General features: G+C 39.2%; 1 protein-coding gene across 3 annotated transcripts; it reads right to left on the bottom strand.

The window, feature by feature from the left end:
- Positions 1-815: 815 nt before the first annotated feature.
- CALM2 (calmodulin 2) lies at positions 816-16,415 on the bottom strand. Of its 3 annotated transcripts, XM_069494070.1 has the most exons (8): positions 15,919-16,019; positions 11,947-11,951; positions 11,750-11,805; positions 10,309-10,339; positions 3,218-3,361; positions 3,022-3,128; positions 2,474-2,609; positions 906-1,541 (listed from the first exon to the last, which is right to left on the bottom strand). In XM_069494070.1, exons 1-8 carry the CDS (start codon positions 16,017-16,019, stop codon positions 1,513-1,515), a joined length of 609 nt encoding a protein of 202 aa, XP_069350171.1. In that variant the 3' UTR covers positions 906-1,512. The 3 variants fall into 3 exon arrangements, with proteins under 3 accessions (XP_069350173.1, XP_069350172.1, XP_069350171.1); XM_069494072.1 differs by lacking the exons at positions 11,750-11,805; positions 11,947-11,951; positions 15,919-16,019 and adding an exon at positions 16,328-16,415 and having other exon boundaries at positions 816-1,541; XM_069494071.1 differs by lacking the exons at positions 11,750-11,805; positions 11,947-11,951 and having other exon boundaries at positions 816-1,541; positions 15,919-15,989.
- Positions 16,416-18,238: the final 1,823 nt, after the last annotated feature.

Below are 18,238 nucleotides of genomic sequence, written 5' to 3'. Positions count from 1 at the left end.
CCTACTTAATTGATCACCTAATATGTGATAATGTAACACCCTCAGTAGGACTATCAATGCCTGTAATTTCCCTTTGTCTATCTAAAACATACTCACCATTTTCCTTCACCAACCATCATTTTCCATTTTCTAGTAGAACTAATAGTAGTATTGAAATAATCAAAGATGGGGCAGTAACTTGCCAAATAATGAATTGCCCCTTGGGAAAATAAAAACCTTGTGGCTGTAATAACCAGGTAACAGTTATACTCCATGTTTTAATCTTGGCTCTGGTTTGCTATGGAATCTTTCATTAGTATTTAAATGGTAGTTAAACAAAAACCCTGATAACCACCTTTGGAGTAGCTTAAATTATAGAGAAATCAATGGTAGAAGCAAGCAAAAACTAAAACAAGGTGTAGTTACTACCAATATACTCCTTAAGGACAATTTTTTTGTAAAATCACATTGCAAATAGGCAAGAGCAACTAAAAATTCTCCATTGTCTTAATGGTAGAATTAAAAAGCACAATGCATGAAAGATTAGGAAATAAGAGGTAAAGTAATAATCCTCCCCCAACTAGATTTGGATTGTTGTATTTTGAACAAACATTAAAATCACTGCATGGCTGAAGTCAACATGGACAAACATTAAAGTTGAATAGTATAGTGAAAAGGTAGGAAACACTAAACACCCATCCTACACCAATTCCCATGCTAAGGTACACTAACAAAAGGTGTTTTAGTCTTTTAAACCTTTTGAAAGAAGTAGCATCCTCATTTAAAAACCTAAATACGATCCTGAATAGTCAAAAGAAAAATTTATCTAGATTATACCAACTAGAAACCAACTTCTCATTTCATTCTCAAAATTATTAGACTTCAACAGTTAATTAAATGACTCAGATTCAGAGCAACCGTTGGGTAAATTGTAATTTTTTTATTGGAAAACAAATATACAACTTGGAATGGATTTGAGGCAAATTGTGCCATAAGCAGATTTTCTTTAAGTGGCTAAAACAAAGTTTAAAAAGCAAGTAACAATAAAATGTTTCTGGTACAGGACCAGCAGTACAAAAAAATAGTGTACGAGTACCTGGATAAAATACACCCGTTTTGCAATAGTGCAACTTTTAAGAACATATTGTTGACTGTCCATAGTCCACGCAGAGTTACAACTCCACACTTCAACAACAACATGCTGACAGTTCCTAAAGAAAACTACTTTTAAAAAGGCATAACCCAGGTGTTCCCTCATTTGACCAACTCCATCTAAGTTCAGATGTGCAGAAGGGCTTAGATATATCCAGAGTAAGCCACATGCAACATGTTACTTGATCAATTTTCTAAAATAAGGTTTCAGGACAATGACAGTAAGATAAGGGAAGAAAACATGGAGGAATGAAGTCCTAATTACTATACATGCATATTTTTTTGACAGTAGGGAGAAACCTTTTACAGATAAGTTACAAACAAAGAAAAGGCAAATAAACAATTTTGTACAAGAAATTTAACACATTCTGTACAATGTCTTCACTTTGCTGTCATCATTTGTACAAACTCTGAAAAAGAAGAAGTATACAAAAGTTGAGTCAATGGCAAAAGACTGACAAAACTAATCACATTTACTCAGTCACTGAGCAGCCTCCATTCCCCTTTCTCTTTCCTCAGAATTACCATGAAGTACAGAGGGAAAGCTAGTTCACTGCCAAGGCTGGAATTTCATAAACCACAATTATTCACTGTTGGTAATAAATAAACCAAATTAATGCTTTAGATAGGCTATTGTAAAAAGCAGCATTCTTAGCTCTTAGTGTAGACTTGAATTTTAAGTTACTGGGTTACGGATTAATATAGTAACTTCAAGTGCTATAACCTAGATTCAATTTTTAGCATGTTAAATTTTCTAAGTTATGTTGTAAAAAAAATGTAAGGCAAAGGTTTTATTGGAAATCTTTTAATTTCCACATCTTGCTTCTTGCTATGGCCATCCCAAAGGTTACAGTCATGTGATACTTCTGAACTGAAGTGTACATAAAACAGTTTCAGACTCAAGCCAATTAGAAGGAAAAAAAGAGAATTCAGTGAATTCAGAGGAAAGTCACCTTAATTTCATTTTGGGAAATTCAGGAAAAGTTTGATGCTTTACGAACTGTTCCAAAAATTGTACAGTGCTTCCCAAACTTTAATGTGAGTATTAATCACCCAGGAATCCTATAAAAATGCAGATTCTAGATGTAAGAGTGGAACATGAGAATAGTAAATATTTCTCAGATCAGACAGTGATATTGCCTAGTCTGCAGACAACACTCTGATAGCAAAATGAAAATATAAAGTATTTTATATTGTAATATAAGTAATACAAGTAACACAAGTGTTTTAGCATCCCAATTGCGGGGGGCGGGGGAGAGTCATTAATTTTGACCTATCAGATACCTAACAAGCACCTTTAACTTAAAAATCACACCAGAATAAGGCAGTTAGAGTGACTTACCTTCATAGTTTACTTGACCATCACCATCAATATCTGCTTCCCTGATCATTTCATCAACCTCTTCATCTGTTAACTTCTCTCCAAGGTTTGTCATCACATGGCGAAGCTCTGCTGCACTAATATAGCCATTGCCATCCTAGAAAAAAATTTAGTATAGATTCTGAGTAAAATTATAGAATTGAGTTCATAGTAAGTTTACTAAATTTCACATTAGGGGGAAATATACTTTGGAAAGCCATGCAAACTGTATCTACAAATGGTTGACCTTCAAATTAGATGTCACTAAGAGCAAAGCAGGATGTCCTATACTGAAATCACTATTTCTTACTTCCAAAGTCAAGTGATGGCTCCATTGCCACAAAAGATTAATTAATGCAATACCTGTGTTATTAGAAAAAAATCTAAGTTTATACTGAATTCTTAAAAAGCTTTTGCTTGATACTTGAAGTATGCTGGTAAATCATCAAAAAAAGTCTTCATAAGGGGTCCTAACATCTTCATTTCATCTTCAAATTAAAATTTAACATATCCAGTCCTTGAATACCTACCTTATCAAACACACGGAATGCTTCTCTGATTTCTTCTTCACTGTCTGTGTCTTTCATTTTTCTTGCCATCATGGTCAGAAACTCAGGGAAGTCAATTGTGCCGTTACCTGAAATAGTTTGTTTAGTTGAAACATAAAACAGAATACCAACCACTTCAACCCTCTCCCACCCCCCAAAATTAAGAAGACTTACTTACCATCAGCATCTACTTCATTGATCATGTCCTGTAACTCTGCTTCTGTGGGATTCTGCCCAAGAGACCTCATTACAGTTCCCAATTCCTTTGTTGTTATAGTTCCATCACCATCCTTGTCAAATAGTGAAAAAGCTTCTTTGAATTCTGTTAGAAAGACCACAATCCAAATATATACGTCAGCAATCAAAAGTAACCTCCTAAGTGGAATGTATTAACTCTTAAAGCTAAGCTATATGGAAATAGCACCTGAAATGGAATTTTGATTCCTAAAAAATTAAGTGGTAAAACTTTGTGAAAATTATTTCAAACATCTTCGACCAATCATACCAGTACATTCTCCTATCAATCTATTAGGGAGTTTTTGATTTAAAATTTCACAGGAAACTCTAATATTTAAACCAGATAAAAGTAAAATTATTCTAGGTTGAAAGAGGAAAAGAACTAAATCTCCAAATGACTAGCTTCTCTATTTGTCACTGAAGGTGGTCTGTGGAACATAATTCAAAACTATGGATCTCGGCTGGGTGCGGTGGCTCATGCCTGTAATCCTAGCACTCTAGGAGGCCGAGGCAGGCGGATCACTCAAGATCAGGAGTTCGAGACCAGCCTGAGCAAGAGCGAGACCCCCGTCTCTACTAAAAATAGAAAGAAATTATATGGACAGCTAAAAATATATATAGAAAAATTAGCTGGGCATGGTGGCGCATGCCTGTAGTCCCAACTACTCGGGAGGCTGAGGCAGTAGGACTGCTTGAGCCCAGGAGTTTGAGGTTGCTGTGAGCTAGGCTGACGCCACAGCTCTCCAGCCTGGGCAACAGAGTGACACTCTGTCTCAAAAATAAATAAATAAATAAATAAATAAACTATGGATCTAACCCACACTCACAATAGAAGACTTATCAGTACCAAACACGTATTTGTATTTATACTGTCTGTGTGCACAAGATGTCTGAAGTTACCTTCAAAGATTAAAATTATGTCTAAATCAATCATCTACTAAATTAAAAACAAAAAAACTTTAAAATTCAGAACATGCAATAGGCCAGTTTCCTTTCCCATAAGGCAGAATCACTAAATAATCTATAATGATGTGTTATCAATGGGCCAATCAAGACATGAATGTCCAATTTTAGCTAAATGCTATATATCACTGAGAAAAAAGGATAATTTACATCTTTCTTTAGAATATAAAACCCCAAGCATGTAGAGTGAAATATATTATTCCTTAAGATCTATCTTCTTGTAAAATTATGTTGCTTCTAATTAATTCACCACTGGATTACATGGAAAGCTACTGGAGCAAGACTACCTGGCTTCAACCATTTATTTTACAAGTAGAGAAACTAAAAGATTAAATTTGGTATTGCAAAGTCATACCAATGACTTAATAACAAAGCTAGTACTTTCGGAGTAGGACATTTTCTAAAACAGCAGTTCCCAACCTTTTTGGGATTAAGGACTGGTTTCATAAAAGACAACTTTTCCACAGGTGGGGGTGGGGGTGCGGAGGCAGAGCTCAGGCAGTGATGTGAGCCACAGGAAGTGGCTGTAAATACAGATGAAGCTTCCCTCAGCGCAGCTCACCTCCTGCTGTGCAGCCCTGTTCCTAAGTTTCACAGTTTCATGGAAGACAATTTTTCTATGGACAGGTGTGGGGGTGGGGAGGTGGAGCTCAGGCAGTGATAAGTGGCCCAGTTCCTAACAGGCCACCAACAGGTACTGGGCCATGGCCCGGGGCTAAAAGATATTTAGACCCTATCAGCAAGCAAATACAAAAGCAGTTTCAATGTTCATCAGGCCATTAAGCATCTTTAGCATATATGTTTACATTTGAAAATGTGTATGTGATACCTGTTTAAGAAATGGTGTACCAATTGGTTTCACTGATCATCACCTAAGAGCACATTTAGGACTAACATTAATCGGGTGTTGGGCAGATGTGGGGGGGAGGGGATGGGTGTATACATACATGAGTGCGATGAGCACCGTCTAGGGCATGGGACACGCTTGAAGCTCTGATTGCGGGGGCAGAGGGGGACAAGGGCAATATATGTAACCTAAACTTTTGTACCCCCATAATATGCTGAAATTAAAAAAAAAAAAATGGTGTACCTTCTCTTACAGTCCAAGGCCATTTATTCTCTGCCTGTCTATCCCTGCTCCAATGCTTATACCTTCTAGTTTCACTCCATCATACTACTACTTCTCTGTACGCAATTAGTCTTCCACAGATTTTGCCTATTAACACATAAATATCTTTACATCTTTTAGTCTAAAACTAGCTTCAAACCTTAGTTATATTTTAAGTGTTTGTCCTTATTCCTCCCCAAATTTTAAAAAGCATCTTACTCGTATCAATTTCCTCTCTCTTGTCAATCCACTAAACTTACAGCTCCAACTCAACAGCTGAAAATGCCAAGTCCAATGAACACCTAAATTGCCCAATTCATCAAGTATGTTACTAGCAATGTAATCTGGGTAAGTTAGGAAACCTTTTCCCCCTCAACTTCCTCATTTTGGTAAGTGAGGATAACCATACCTAACTTCCTATGTTTAGGAATTATTATGTGGGGTTACAGCCTAACATGCCTACCTGGTCACCCCCGTCAAAAAAAAAGAAAAGAAAAAAAACAAAAGAAAAGAAAAGAAAAGAAAAGAAAAGAAAAGAAAAGAAAAATTCATGTGTAAAGCACTTAGAAAACTATGTCTAGCAAATACTAAGTAAATGTCAGGAAAAAGATGATCTCATTTTCCTGCAGCATCCAAAACTGCTTTCATACCTCACTTGGCTTTCATAACAGTACTTTGATTTTCCTCCTGCTGTATACTGCCAAAGGCTCTTGCTCCTATCTGTCTCTTACATGTAGATGTGACCCATTTTATCCCCCCCCTTTTTTTTTTGGCTTCTTGGCCATTTCATCTATGCCCACTTACAATGAAGACTTTTTACCTTTAATCCACTCATCTGTCTCATAACATAATACCTTTATTTCTGACTGTCTATAAGGTATCTCCCCTGGCTGACCTCAAGCAAGAGGTTGGAATTCTATACTTCCCCAGCAACCCTATGTATACAAGCAAAACCAAGGAGCCACTCTAAGTCCATTCCCCCCCCCATATCTGTCAACAAATCTTAATTGAATTTTACCATCTAAATACTGCCTGATTCTTTTTCCATTTTTCTACAACCAATATTTTGGTTCAAGGCCCCATCATCTTTTGCCTAGATTATTACAACTGCCTCCTAACTGCATGTTCTTTCTTTAAAGTTATCCACACAACTGTGTGGGTCCTAATACCTTTTGAAACTACCTTGTTTACTTTTCTTCTACTTAAAATCTTTTAACTGCTTAGCTTTATTTAGATCAGGTATCATTAACTAATTGTAGTAGTTTGCTACATTCAATATTAATAACATAGTTCCATTCCATATCAGAATTCCATATGGAATACAATATTCCATATAAATATTGTTTCCAGAGGAACTCAGTATCAATCAGAAGCTTAGTATCACACTAATGATTGATTTTATAAAAATAGTATACAGTGCTAACCTAGACCAACCTAATGACAAAAATAGATCAGTGAGTTCCCACCTACAAATAGCAGAATTTGATAAAGACATTTCCATTTACTAAGTTTTTTTTCTAAAGAGGATATAAATATATTATCTAGAAGTGAATAAACTATTAGGGTTTAGACACACAGCATCTATTACCTAATAACAGGTTACAAGAAAAATTTAAAATTTAGAAATATGTATCTGTTTACATTACATTCTCTGCCATACTACTTAGCTATGAACATTTTTTGCTATCACCATTAACTGCACAAATTCCCAATGTTTAACTAGCAATAATCATCTTTCTATTATATGATTTAAATAAAAAGTTAAAGTCTGGATGATACATGGTGAGAGGTTATGTATGTGTTTTACATTTCAGTAAGTTTTAAAATATAGCACTTAAAATGTTTGCTAGAATAAGTAACAGCAGAAAATAAAACTATGCTGTATCTACTATTTATGCATGCAAGAAAGGAATAAGTTACATTTTTAAAGTTTGAGGTTTATTCCAAATTTACATTTTTACACTAAGGAGTCAGAAATAGCTGTAAAAACTTCTTAAAATAATAAACCACAAAGTACAATTTAAATTTGCCTGCCTTTACAATTCACCTCTTCTTCAGAACCAGCATTATCTTTATGCATAGAAACACAATTCTAAACAGTAACCCCCAAGAATAACTTGAAATATAAATTATTAGAGTCAAAACCTAAATACACAATAAAGAAAACAGGTCCTGAACATCACAGAACAGCTACCTCTACATAATTGATAGGTATAAGGGACCTCCCAAAATCCATGCTAGCTATGCCAAAATTTAAACTTTCAAGGAAGTCTCACTATTATTCAGGTTTTATTCATTCATTAGCAACCCCATGACCCTTTCCTAATTAGTTTATTACATAAATTCATAATTTTATAAAATAGGTTATCATGACAGTTACAATGAAAGCAAAATCAAATGACTGTTTACTAACTTCTTATTTAGAAAATTCTGAATGTAATAATCCCTTAAATCATGCATGCATGCATCAAGACCTTGTTGGCACTTTATGTAACTACTGCTATAAAACTGAGTAAGGTTAATACTTTTATCAAACAAATTTGGACCCTCAAAGTTTAATAAAGGTTTAGGTACAAGGCCGGCGCGATGGCTCACGCCTGTAATCCTAGCACTCTGGGAGGCCGAGACGGGCGGATCACTCAAGGTCAGGAGTTCGAGACCAGCCTGAGCAAGAGTGAGACCCGCGTCTCTACTAAAAATAGAAAGAAATGATCTGGACAGCTAAAAATATATAGAAAAAAAAAAATTAGCCGGGCATGGTGGCGCATGCCTGTAGTCCCAGCTACTAGGGAGGCTGAGGCAGGAGGATTGCTTGAGCCCAGGAGTCTGAGGTTGCTGTGAGCTAGCCTGACACCACACTCTAGCCCGGGCAACAGAGCAGGACTGTCTCAAAAAAAAAAAAAAAAAGGTTTGGGTACAGAGTTCTTTAAAAAAAGAAAAATGCTTGGTACATTTTTCCTATCAGTCTTCCAAATGTCAAACACCAGCAACTAATGACATCATGGCAGAATCATCAGCAAAATTAACTTGTTAGTGACGTCACACTAGACTGGAGTGCTCTCTAGGACCAGGTAGCACAAATAATTTTAGTAACTTCACTAAACAAGTATATTTTTTTCCTAGAACAAGTTATTTGTTGCTAGAATTCCTAAACAATCTGTAGTATTATCAAATGATGATAAAAAAAAATACCTTAATATATTCAATGTTGCACCGTATGTGTGAAACGTTAACTTTTTTTTTTTTTTTTTGGAAGAACAAATGGATCTTAGACTAAGATGTTACTGGTCACCAGCAGTAACAATTTACCAGAAAGAAAAAAATGTGCCTTCACTTCAAAGGTAGACATTGAAATATACCAAATTTGTGAGGAAGGGACTTGGGGAGAAGGCAGAAGAGTTCCTAGAATAGGGTAATAGTGTTCTAGAACATTTGTGTCACTTGAGAAATTTACCCATTCAAGAAATATTTATTCAATGCTTACTGTGGCAGGCGTCGAGGCTATAAGATGAAACAAAAAGGTCCCTGATCTCAGGTGACTTTACCTGACTGAGAATACTTAGAAATGAAAGGTAAGTATATCAGAGGTCAGAGTTTAAGACTGAAACTATTAGACAGCCTGAGTTCATTTGTGAAGGAGACACTGTATAAAAAAGTATTGCCAAAAAAATTCACATTTCGTTGATACATTTAAAGTGGTATAACTGAACAACAAAAAATTATTTCTGAGGCTCTGATGGCTTCAATACTCAATACATCTAATTACCAATCCCAGAAGGCAAATCCCAGGTTTAAGTCAAATTACCCAATAAGAAAAATAAAACCTGCTTAAATTTGGTCCTTAATACCAATAGCTTTCTAATTCATACAGTTCTGTCAAACATTTGTGATGAATATTTGAGAAGACTGGTAATTTCTGGTATCTTCCAAATCTGTATTTATGGAGGCAGGGAGCCTGCTTTATAATTGAGTTCTTTATAATTGAGGCTGTACAACTGAGTTCTAACAGGGCTTCTCACAGTTTTCTACAGCATTTAAAAAAGAATGCTCATGCTTTTGAGCTCTTATCAAACTCCTTGCTTACTGGGAAAAACTATGGTAGTTAAACTGCTTGGTGCTCATGCTAGGAAGTCTCTAATGAAAGGAAAGGAGCAGTCTGAGAAGCATATCAACATTGCAACTAATTCAAAAAAGAAAAATGTAATGTTTCCCCAACATTTTGACATTAACCAGCCATCTTACGGTGTTAGAATAAAATCACAAGTACTAACGTTTATATGGCGTGGCATGAAGACAATCTGACGTGAGATATTATGCAATAATTTCACATATTTCCATAGCAAACTAAAGGAGACAAGATTTAAGACGTTTCATTTCAATAGCTTTTAATACTTAAGACAAAATTCAAATTACTACAGCAACATCTGTAAAAGAGAAAGCTAACTTTTGAATCTAAGTTTTTCATTAAAAGAATTTTTTTCCCCAGTTAATTATATATGTAATTCTAAGGTTAAAATATTAGCCAATTTAAACTACAGTAAATTCAGTGTTCATTTTGTGATTCTACGTTTCAAGTTACCTCAGTTACTTTGTGGCCCCCTCCTTTTCATGTGGGGACTGATTTGGAGTTGCAGTGTTAACTCCCCCAGAATTCCTGTTTTATAGTAAGGTATTCTTCACACACACACACACACACACAACAAAGACCACCACTACACCATAAGGCTCCAAAGTATATCCACATAGACTACAATATTAATACGTCTTTAATTGCAGTAAGTCCCACAAATCTTGTTTACATTAATACCTGGCCAAACCAGGTTGAATTACTGTATTACATTACACCCGTTTTGTTAGTACCTACAACACACATTCAAGTCAATTCTTTCATACACCTTATTCTGAGGTTATTCAATTTGTAATAAAATTCAATGGGTACAATCTAACAAAGTATTTCTCACCTGCAATCTGCTCTTCAGTCAGTTGGTCAGCCTACAAAGAGATCAAGGACACAGGTAAATGACTTGGGAATATATATATTAGCAGTTACAGAAACAAGTTTAAAAACTTTCAAGGTTCAGCATGTACAACTTTCATTTAGTTCCACATTCCTTAGTATAAGCAACAAACACAGATGAGTAGAAAAATATCAAGCTGAGCTGTCTTGACTCCTAGTTTAAGATATGCAAATTATTTCAGAATACTTTTGAAGCACACTTTAAAAAGAGCTGCCAGCTTTTACTCCTCCTTACCTCGCACGCAAATGCAAAGAATCCAGGGTTCCAAATACCTGAACTTCAATATTTACCAAATACTAAGTTCAGTCATCAATTTTCTCTTTATTTTTGAAATCCCAAAGTAAATCTAAGGTTTGTCATGTTTTTATAGCACACGGAGAGCACTTGACTTTGCTTTAAAAAATATTTTTAGTCTTATGCTATAAATGTTATCTTTACTCAGCCTTCACATTAACCCTATAATGGTGTTATTAGCCCCTATCTTATAGAGGGGAAGAGAGGCATGGGTTAAATGGGGGAGGAGGGCACAAAATTAGCAATCAACAGAACCAAGATTAAGCACTAAAGTGTCAGACATAACCAACAACTTTAAGCATTTAATTTAGAGCACCAAAATATCTCTGGGCTCCTTGTCCTTGTGGCCTTCATCTTTGAATGTTTCACTGCTCATTAGTACACTGCTTATGTGGTACCCAAAGACACTGCCAAGAAATAGACTACCTGAAATCCCTACCAACATAGAGTCAAGTGTACTATACTTAATCCTTTCATTTTTTTGTAGGGGAAAGAATAAACATTGCCTAGTTTCTTTCTTTTTAAATGAACACACTGCTGGGAAAAGTTCACACCTTAAAGTGAAATGGCCTCACATTTTCTCTAGGGCACAACATGAGAAAATTTGAGAAGGAACCCAGAAACAAATTTGTTTCATGTTCAAAAATTTTGATTTGACCACGATATAAAATGAATTCATTTTTATTTTTTTAATGAGCCCAAGGGCTGGAAAGTTAAAATTGAAAAGCCAACAATTAAGTTCAAATGCAGAAGTTTGTAAGATAAAAATCTATCTACTTTTACCCCTACACAAGTTCCAATCCTCCACCAACAGATATTTGGTGGAAGTCAGTTACAGACTATTTTCCCTATGAGAGATTTAAAATCCAGTAAATCCACTGAGTAGAATGTTTACTTTGTTATAATAGAACAGAGGATTTACTCCTAGTCTGATTGCATTTTGCAGGACTCCCATCATTTCTGAAGGAATGGCATGGTGGGGAAAAAGCATGAAGCTCTGAGTCACAGGCTGGTATCCCAGCTGTCTCTTAAATAGCTGTGTGACCTTGGACATGTTACTCAACCTTTCATAGTCAACTTTATCTGTAACACAAGAATACCTACCTTTGCAGGGCTGTTGTGCAAAGTGAAATGCTATGTAAAAAGCTAACCAAAAGAGTTAAATGGCAACTATAATTTTATATAAATTAACTAAAGAACTTACACTGTTAAATATCAAACCTGACTAGCACCATTTCCACACAGAAGGTAGGCATGTATGGCATTATCAAGCCCTTTACAACAAACCTAACCTGTTCAATGTTAACTTTGTTTGCTTTAAGCTGAGAAAATTTGTGCAAACTGAAACCAGGGACAGACACAGCAGGGGGAAGGATGCAGCAGGTAAAATATCAGTTTAAGACAAAAATGTTGAGCTCTGCAGCACGTGTGGAAGCTGAAAGAATGACTGCTATGTACAGGAACGGAGACAGTAGGATTGTTACCTCAACGTTGTGGGGGGAAGATTTTGGGAAACCTCATCTATATGAAAGATGAAAAGGCCTTAGGAAAAAACAAGTATGTTAGCAATAAAAGAAACTTTAAAATTGTCCAATTTCACTTGCAAAGTCAAAATTTAAGGATCTCATACCATCTTGTCCAGCTCCAGGCAACTGCAATCTTAGAACAGATCATAAAAATGAACTTCAACGAATGAACTAAACATACAAAAGACTAAGTTACTCACATAACCTGAAAGCTCTCAATTTTGCTTGGAAGGTTGAGAAGTTTTTGTATTTACTACTCATCCAGACTTCAAGTTTTAAAATAAACTTTACCAGCAACATTCAGATTAAAGCCTGCTAAAAGCAAGAACTTCCTAACTTTAACTTTTCCAACTACTGTACAACTACTGTACAAATTTGGTTCTTCCTTCTGTCTATGGAGAGTGCCATTTTCATAGTCAGAAGAATTATACTTTTGGGAAAACTCAAGCTCATTAATATGTGTTTATCTCAGTAAAGTGAAGATTAATTCACTAGAGAGGTAACTAGTTCTTACTTCCTTATTTCTGCAGCTACTGATATTATTCTTCCTACTGCTTTTGTCACTCCAGAGAAAGCTTCCAGGCATTAGTACACTCTTGGGTTCCACCAGACCTAGTGAACTAGAATCTGCATTTTGGAGAGACACAGGTGATCCATCAACACTGAGAAGTACTAATCTGTATTACATGAGTGACCCGAAGTGAATACATTATGTACCTATCAAACATTTCCTAAATGGCATTCAAAAGTAGGTATGAATACTTTGAGTTTATCTAATGAAAGGTGGTTAAAAAAAAAATTGAAGGCCGGGCGCGGTGGCTCACGCCTGTAATCCTAGCACTCTGGGAGGCCGAGGTGGGCGGATCGTTTGAGCTCAGGAGTTCGAGACCAGCCTGAGCAAGAGCGAGACCCCATCTCTACTAAAAATAGAAAGAAATTATATGGACAGCTAAAAATATATATAGAAAAAATTAGCCGGGCATGGTGGCGCATGCCTGTAGTCCCAGCTACTCGGGAGGCTGAGACAGGAGGATCGCTTGAGCTCAGGAGTTTGAGGTTGCTGTGAGCTAGGCTGATGCCACGGCACTCACTCTAGCCTGGGCAACAGAGTGAGACTCTGTCTCAAAAAAAAAAAAAAAAAAAAAAAAAAAATTGAAGTTCTTAATTGATATAATGTGTGAGTCCATAGGCTTGCAATGAAACACAAACTATCCTTCATCTATTCCTGACTGTTCATTCCCCACTAGTGCTACTTAGATTAAAAAAAGGCTTCATATGTGAAGTTTTTCCTATAGGTCAGGGTTATTTGTTTTGTCTTATCAAAAGCCGTCTCAATTATTTCATTAGGGTGAAAAGATAACCTTAAATCTGACAGACCCAACACTTACTATATAGCATCCTGGACCAAAAGAGAAAACACTAGAATAAAATGGCTTCATAAAAATTAGGACCTTTACTAAAGGCCTAAATTCTAGCTGAAGCTAGAACTTTCTGTATTTTAATAGAACCATAGCAAAATCTTTGATTTTCTGAGACTAATCAAAAGGGACCTTGCAGCTTAATGATTTAGACTCAAGTGACAAAATTTTCTACCTCTTCACATCTTTTACGAATCTTCCTGAATTCAGTGAGCACTGACTACATGTAAGCCCAAGAACTACATGAGCCATCTTACTCCACTTCCATACCAAATAAATTTTTATTCTTTAACCTGATGTAGTCCCAGTTTAAAATCTGTAATTATGAAGTCACCTCAAGACCATTTTCAAATTTATTAGTTAATGATGATTGTCAATTTAACCAAAAACCCCTAAAGCATCAATAATGCAAACAGTTAACTACAAAAGCTTATAACTAGGCAAGGGACTATGAAAGCATTTAGATACAAACTATGTATTACCAAGAGTATCTACAGGAGTTTTTGATTCAATTATCAGAACTGATGAAAAAGCCTTACCCTTCATTTAAATTTTCTTAAAGGCTTACTCCACAAATTGGATTGTTGATTACATGACTATAATGTACATCTTAAAGAGAGCAAATTCAACCAGCATATTCAAAAATTCAGAATAAGATGATTTAAAATATCAAGATGGAGTGAATCCATCAAACTTAACGCCAGTTTTGTCCAAGGTGAACTCCTCTCCCCACACCCATACAGGCTGAAGGTTTCAGTTGGCAAGAATCCCCAACTCCTGTTTAAGATGTCACCTTGCCTCATGGACACACCCATCGTTTTAACCACTTGGCAGAAGGAACCACAAAGTAAGTATCGCAAATTATCGCCCTCATTAGTTTTCTTTTTTTTTTTTTTTAAACGGAAAGAACCTGAGCTCCAGTCTTCAGGGGACAAGCAAATGCTTTTCAAAATTCCCTGCTCCCCCCATACACCTTTCTACCTTTACGGTATTTGACCGTCATTATTGTACAAGTAAACAGAACTGTACGTTAAAAAAGATCTGGCAATTTCTATACGGAAATCCAAGTCATTTTCAAAAGGGTGGGGGGGGAGACGCTGTATGTGGTAGTGGTTCTTTAACATTAGGAGTGCACGTTAAGTAGTCAAGAATAGGATATAGACAGTGGCTCTTTACAAAGGCAAAGTCATTTTCAAAAGGGTGGGGGGGAGATGCTGTATGTGGTAGTGGTTCTTTAACATTAGGAGTGCACGTTAAGTAGTCAAGAATAGGATATAGACAGTGGCTCTTTACAAAGGCATCCATCCAATAGTGGTAGTCACCCCGGAGCTTGCTTTCGCTCGGAGGTTAACAGAAGGCGCCTTTCAGACCCTAACTAGAGCCTAATACTTTCCCTAACAACATGTGTTAGGGAAGCGCCCCTGACTTCAGGCATAAAACTCATTTCCTTCAACGGCAAAGCCAGTTAAGAAAAAAAAAAATTTTTTTCTTAAACATCCAGCCAGGGTGGTGGAAAACGGACCCAGATGGAGTAGAAAGATCTGGGTTGCCAGAGGGGGACAGGAAACTGTCGAGGACCCTCCCCCACCCACCCCCAGGACCCGCCCCGCAGCGCCCGGGAGACCTCCGCAGTCCTGCAGGTGCCAGCGCAGCAGCTGGGGCGCGAGCGGAGCCGAGCGGGGCGGCGGCTCCCGGCCCCGCGCGGCGCTCGCCTGCCCCGCCCCCACTGGCCGCTCCCAGCGCCGCGCGGGCTCGGCCCACACAGCGCGCCGCCCGCCGCCCGCGCGCCCCCCGGACCCCGGCACGCGGGGGACGCGGGCTAACGGCGGCGCCGGCGCTCGCCCCGGGGCCCCGCGCGCTCCTCCCGCCCCCTCGGCGCATGGCGGCCGCAAGCGGACAAAGGCGCTTCCTGGCGCCCGCACTAACCGTCCGTTGGGTGTTTGAATCCGGCCTCCGGCTTGACCTTTCGTGACAACCGACCGAAGGCTCCCCGCGGTCCCTCTCCCCTCCCTCTCCACTTTCTCTCCTCCCCATGTGCGGGGCTGCACCCTCTCCCTCACCCACGCTCCAGCCAAGCCCCAAAGGGACCTGAGCGTCCGGCCCTCAATTCACTAGAGGAAGCCCCCTGAGGAGCATGGGGGTGGGGAGCACCTGCGACACAACCGTCACAGGCGCCCCCGGCCTCTTTCGCGCCATCCCTCTAGCGAAGACCTCTCCCCAAAGGTGTGAGGGAGGCGAATTCCCTTTCTATAGTCAATTCACTTCGGCCTCTTCCCCCCACGGGCCAAGCGCCAGCAGCTTAGCGACGCACTCACCATGCTGCAAGTGCTACTGGTTTCCGAGACGCGACCACACAACCACTCGGTTCGCTCGCTCCACTCGGACTAATTCTCCTCCTCCGCCCCCAGCGCCTCATAAACACCTCCCTCCGCCAGATCCCTCCGCCGCACCCCAGATAACGGAACGTCGCAAACGAGTCCCGGCCAACCCCCTCCCCGCCAACTCTTTTCGGGACCCAGTTATTCACAGCTATTTGGTCGACTAGGCAAGAGATAACGGAGAGCGGGCAAACGGATGACGTAATGGGGTTTCATTCTCCAGAGAGCCGTTAAAAGGCCGGTGAAGTCGCGCCTGAGGGGCGCTACTTTGCGGCGCGGAGGAGCATCGCGGTGGGGACGCGTCACCGATGGTCGTTGAGGCGGGCTCTAATTGGCTGGTTCGTACCTGCAATGCGTCACTGGGGCTCGCAGCCGCCGCCGGGACGCGGTGCGGCTTCTGCCGTTGCTGCTCGGGTAGCGCTGTCCTGGCAACTGCGCCAGGCGGCAGAGTGGCTTGCTTTGCGCTTGGCTGGAGGACCTTTCTCCTCCACCGATCTTTCATACCACACTCACACAGATACTTTCCCGCCCCTTGTTGAGGACTAGACGAAAACATCTTGAGCGAATAAAGAATGAAGCTGAGAGACTCCCAATAAACGCGTATCTCGCGCTCAGCTTCTCAAACCTAGTGTTTGGGCCTCCTGGGAGCCAAACATTTTCCATTTCGCTTCCCCACAAAACCCATGGAAATCTTGGTAAGGGCGAATGCAGCTGCTCAGCTGACTAATCTAAAAGGGTCTTCCGTTTATACTTCCCCTTCGCCTTCCTTGCCAGGGGTAATTTACCAGAATAGAAAAGTCATTCAAAAACACAGTATCCGAGATTTTTGTGGGATTAGTCTCTCCAAACGGTCCCTTGATTGTTGTGGAATAATAAGGTTCTAGCTTGGAGTCAGACCTTGGGTATGAGTCTTGGTTGGGTCACTGTCTTAGATGTATGACCTTGGAAGAGTCACTTGATCTTTGGCCTCACTTGTAAAATGGAAGCGATCAGACTTATCTGGAGAGAATATCGTAAGAATTAGAATTATGCAAAGATTAGAGTTAATATAAAATATTAAAGTACCTGACACAGGGTAGGCCCCCAACACTTGGTCACTATAATGTGCCTTCCCCTTCATAATGAATTTGCCCTTTTGGGTCTCTAACCAGACTTTTATTTTTTGGAGACAGAGTTTCGCTCTGTTGCCTGGGCTAGAGTGCCATGGCATCAGCCTAGCTCACAGCAACCTCAAACTCCTGGGCTCAAGCAATCCTCCTGCCTCAGCCTCCCAAGTAGCTGGGACTACAGGCATGTGCCACCATGCCCGGCTAATTTTTTCTATATATTTTTAGTTTTTCAGCTAATTTCTTTCTATTTTGTTTTAGTAGAGACAAGGTCTCGCTCTTGCTCAGGCTGGTCTTGAACTCCTGGCCTCGAGCAATCCTCCTGCCTCAGCCTCCCAGAGTGCTAGGATTACAGGTGTGAGCCACCATGCCCGGCCTCTAACCAGATTTAAATGGATATTTTTAAAAGCACATAAAAATTAGCTCCTTGGCCTCACCCAAAATAAGCAAGTATATGCATAACCTGGAATATTTAACAAGCGCATAGTGAACAGCTACTATGTGAACTCAATTTGAATCTAGTGTAATTGTTACCCTAGAGGGGGCTTACAAGGTGCAGAGGTAAGGACCTTGGCTCAGCATAGAGATTCCAGAAAGGGTTCCTAGAGAAGATGACTCCTAAATTAAGTCATGATAAATAGGCTAGGAAAAGGCAGGGAGGAAAGAAGGAAGCAAGTTCTAGGTGAAGAAAATAATAGTAAAGGCCCAGAGGTGTGCAATTTCATGGCATGATGGAGGTTAGGCATAGCTAGACCCCAAAGTAGACAGCCAGCTGCCCTAGGGAGAGAGGACACTGGGAAGTTAGAGAGGAATAAGATTTAATCCCCAAAATGCAGTTCCTCAAGAATGCAGAATCTCAAAAGGGTTTACATGTCGGTAGAATCACAGCACAGAAAGAATCATCTTAGGCCACTTCAAGGCTTTAACATTTCACAGTAAAAAGCACAGGTGTGTGGACCCTTGAAACCTAGTGAACATTTTTTACCAAGCCAAGATGAAATCTTGCCTCCTGAGAAGTCTCCCTTTGGAACATTTCTCTGCCCAGCAAGACCATTTCTGATGCTCTCTAACAGCTGTCTGCACTCCATTTGAAGGCTTCAGTGGAATTTAACCCTCTTTAGCCAAGTTAGACATGTTCTCACACCATCAAA

This window comes from Eulemur rufifrons, chromosome 19, assembly GCF_041146395.1.
Source record: "Eulemur rufifrons isolate Redbay chromosome 19, OSU_ERuf_1, whole genome shotgun sequence".
Classification (NCBI taxonomy): Eukaryota; Metazoa; Chordata; class Mammalia; order Primates; family Lemuridae; genus Eulemur; species Eulemur rufifrons.
Note: the sequence above shows the minus strand (reverse complement) of the source record. Positions and strands in the feature narration are given on the sequence as shown.

What these genes read in the sequence shown, in the direction of transcription:
- CALM2 (XM_069494070.1), bottom strand. Translation starts at nt 16,019, where the DNA reads ATGAGGCGCTGGGGGCGGAGGAGGAGAATTAGTCCGAGTGGAGCGAGC. An exon ending in GCAAAGGTAGGTATTCTTGT is followed by an intron (nt 10,340 to 11,749) that starts GTTACAGATAAA and finishes ATCTCTTTGTAG; the next exon opens with GCTGACCAACTGACTGAAGA. An exon ending in GACTGAAGAGCAGATTGCAG is followed by an intron (nt 3,362 to 10,308) that starts GTGAGAAATACT and finishes TCTTTCTAACAG; the next exon opens with AATTCAAAGAAGCTTTTTCA.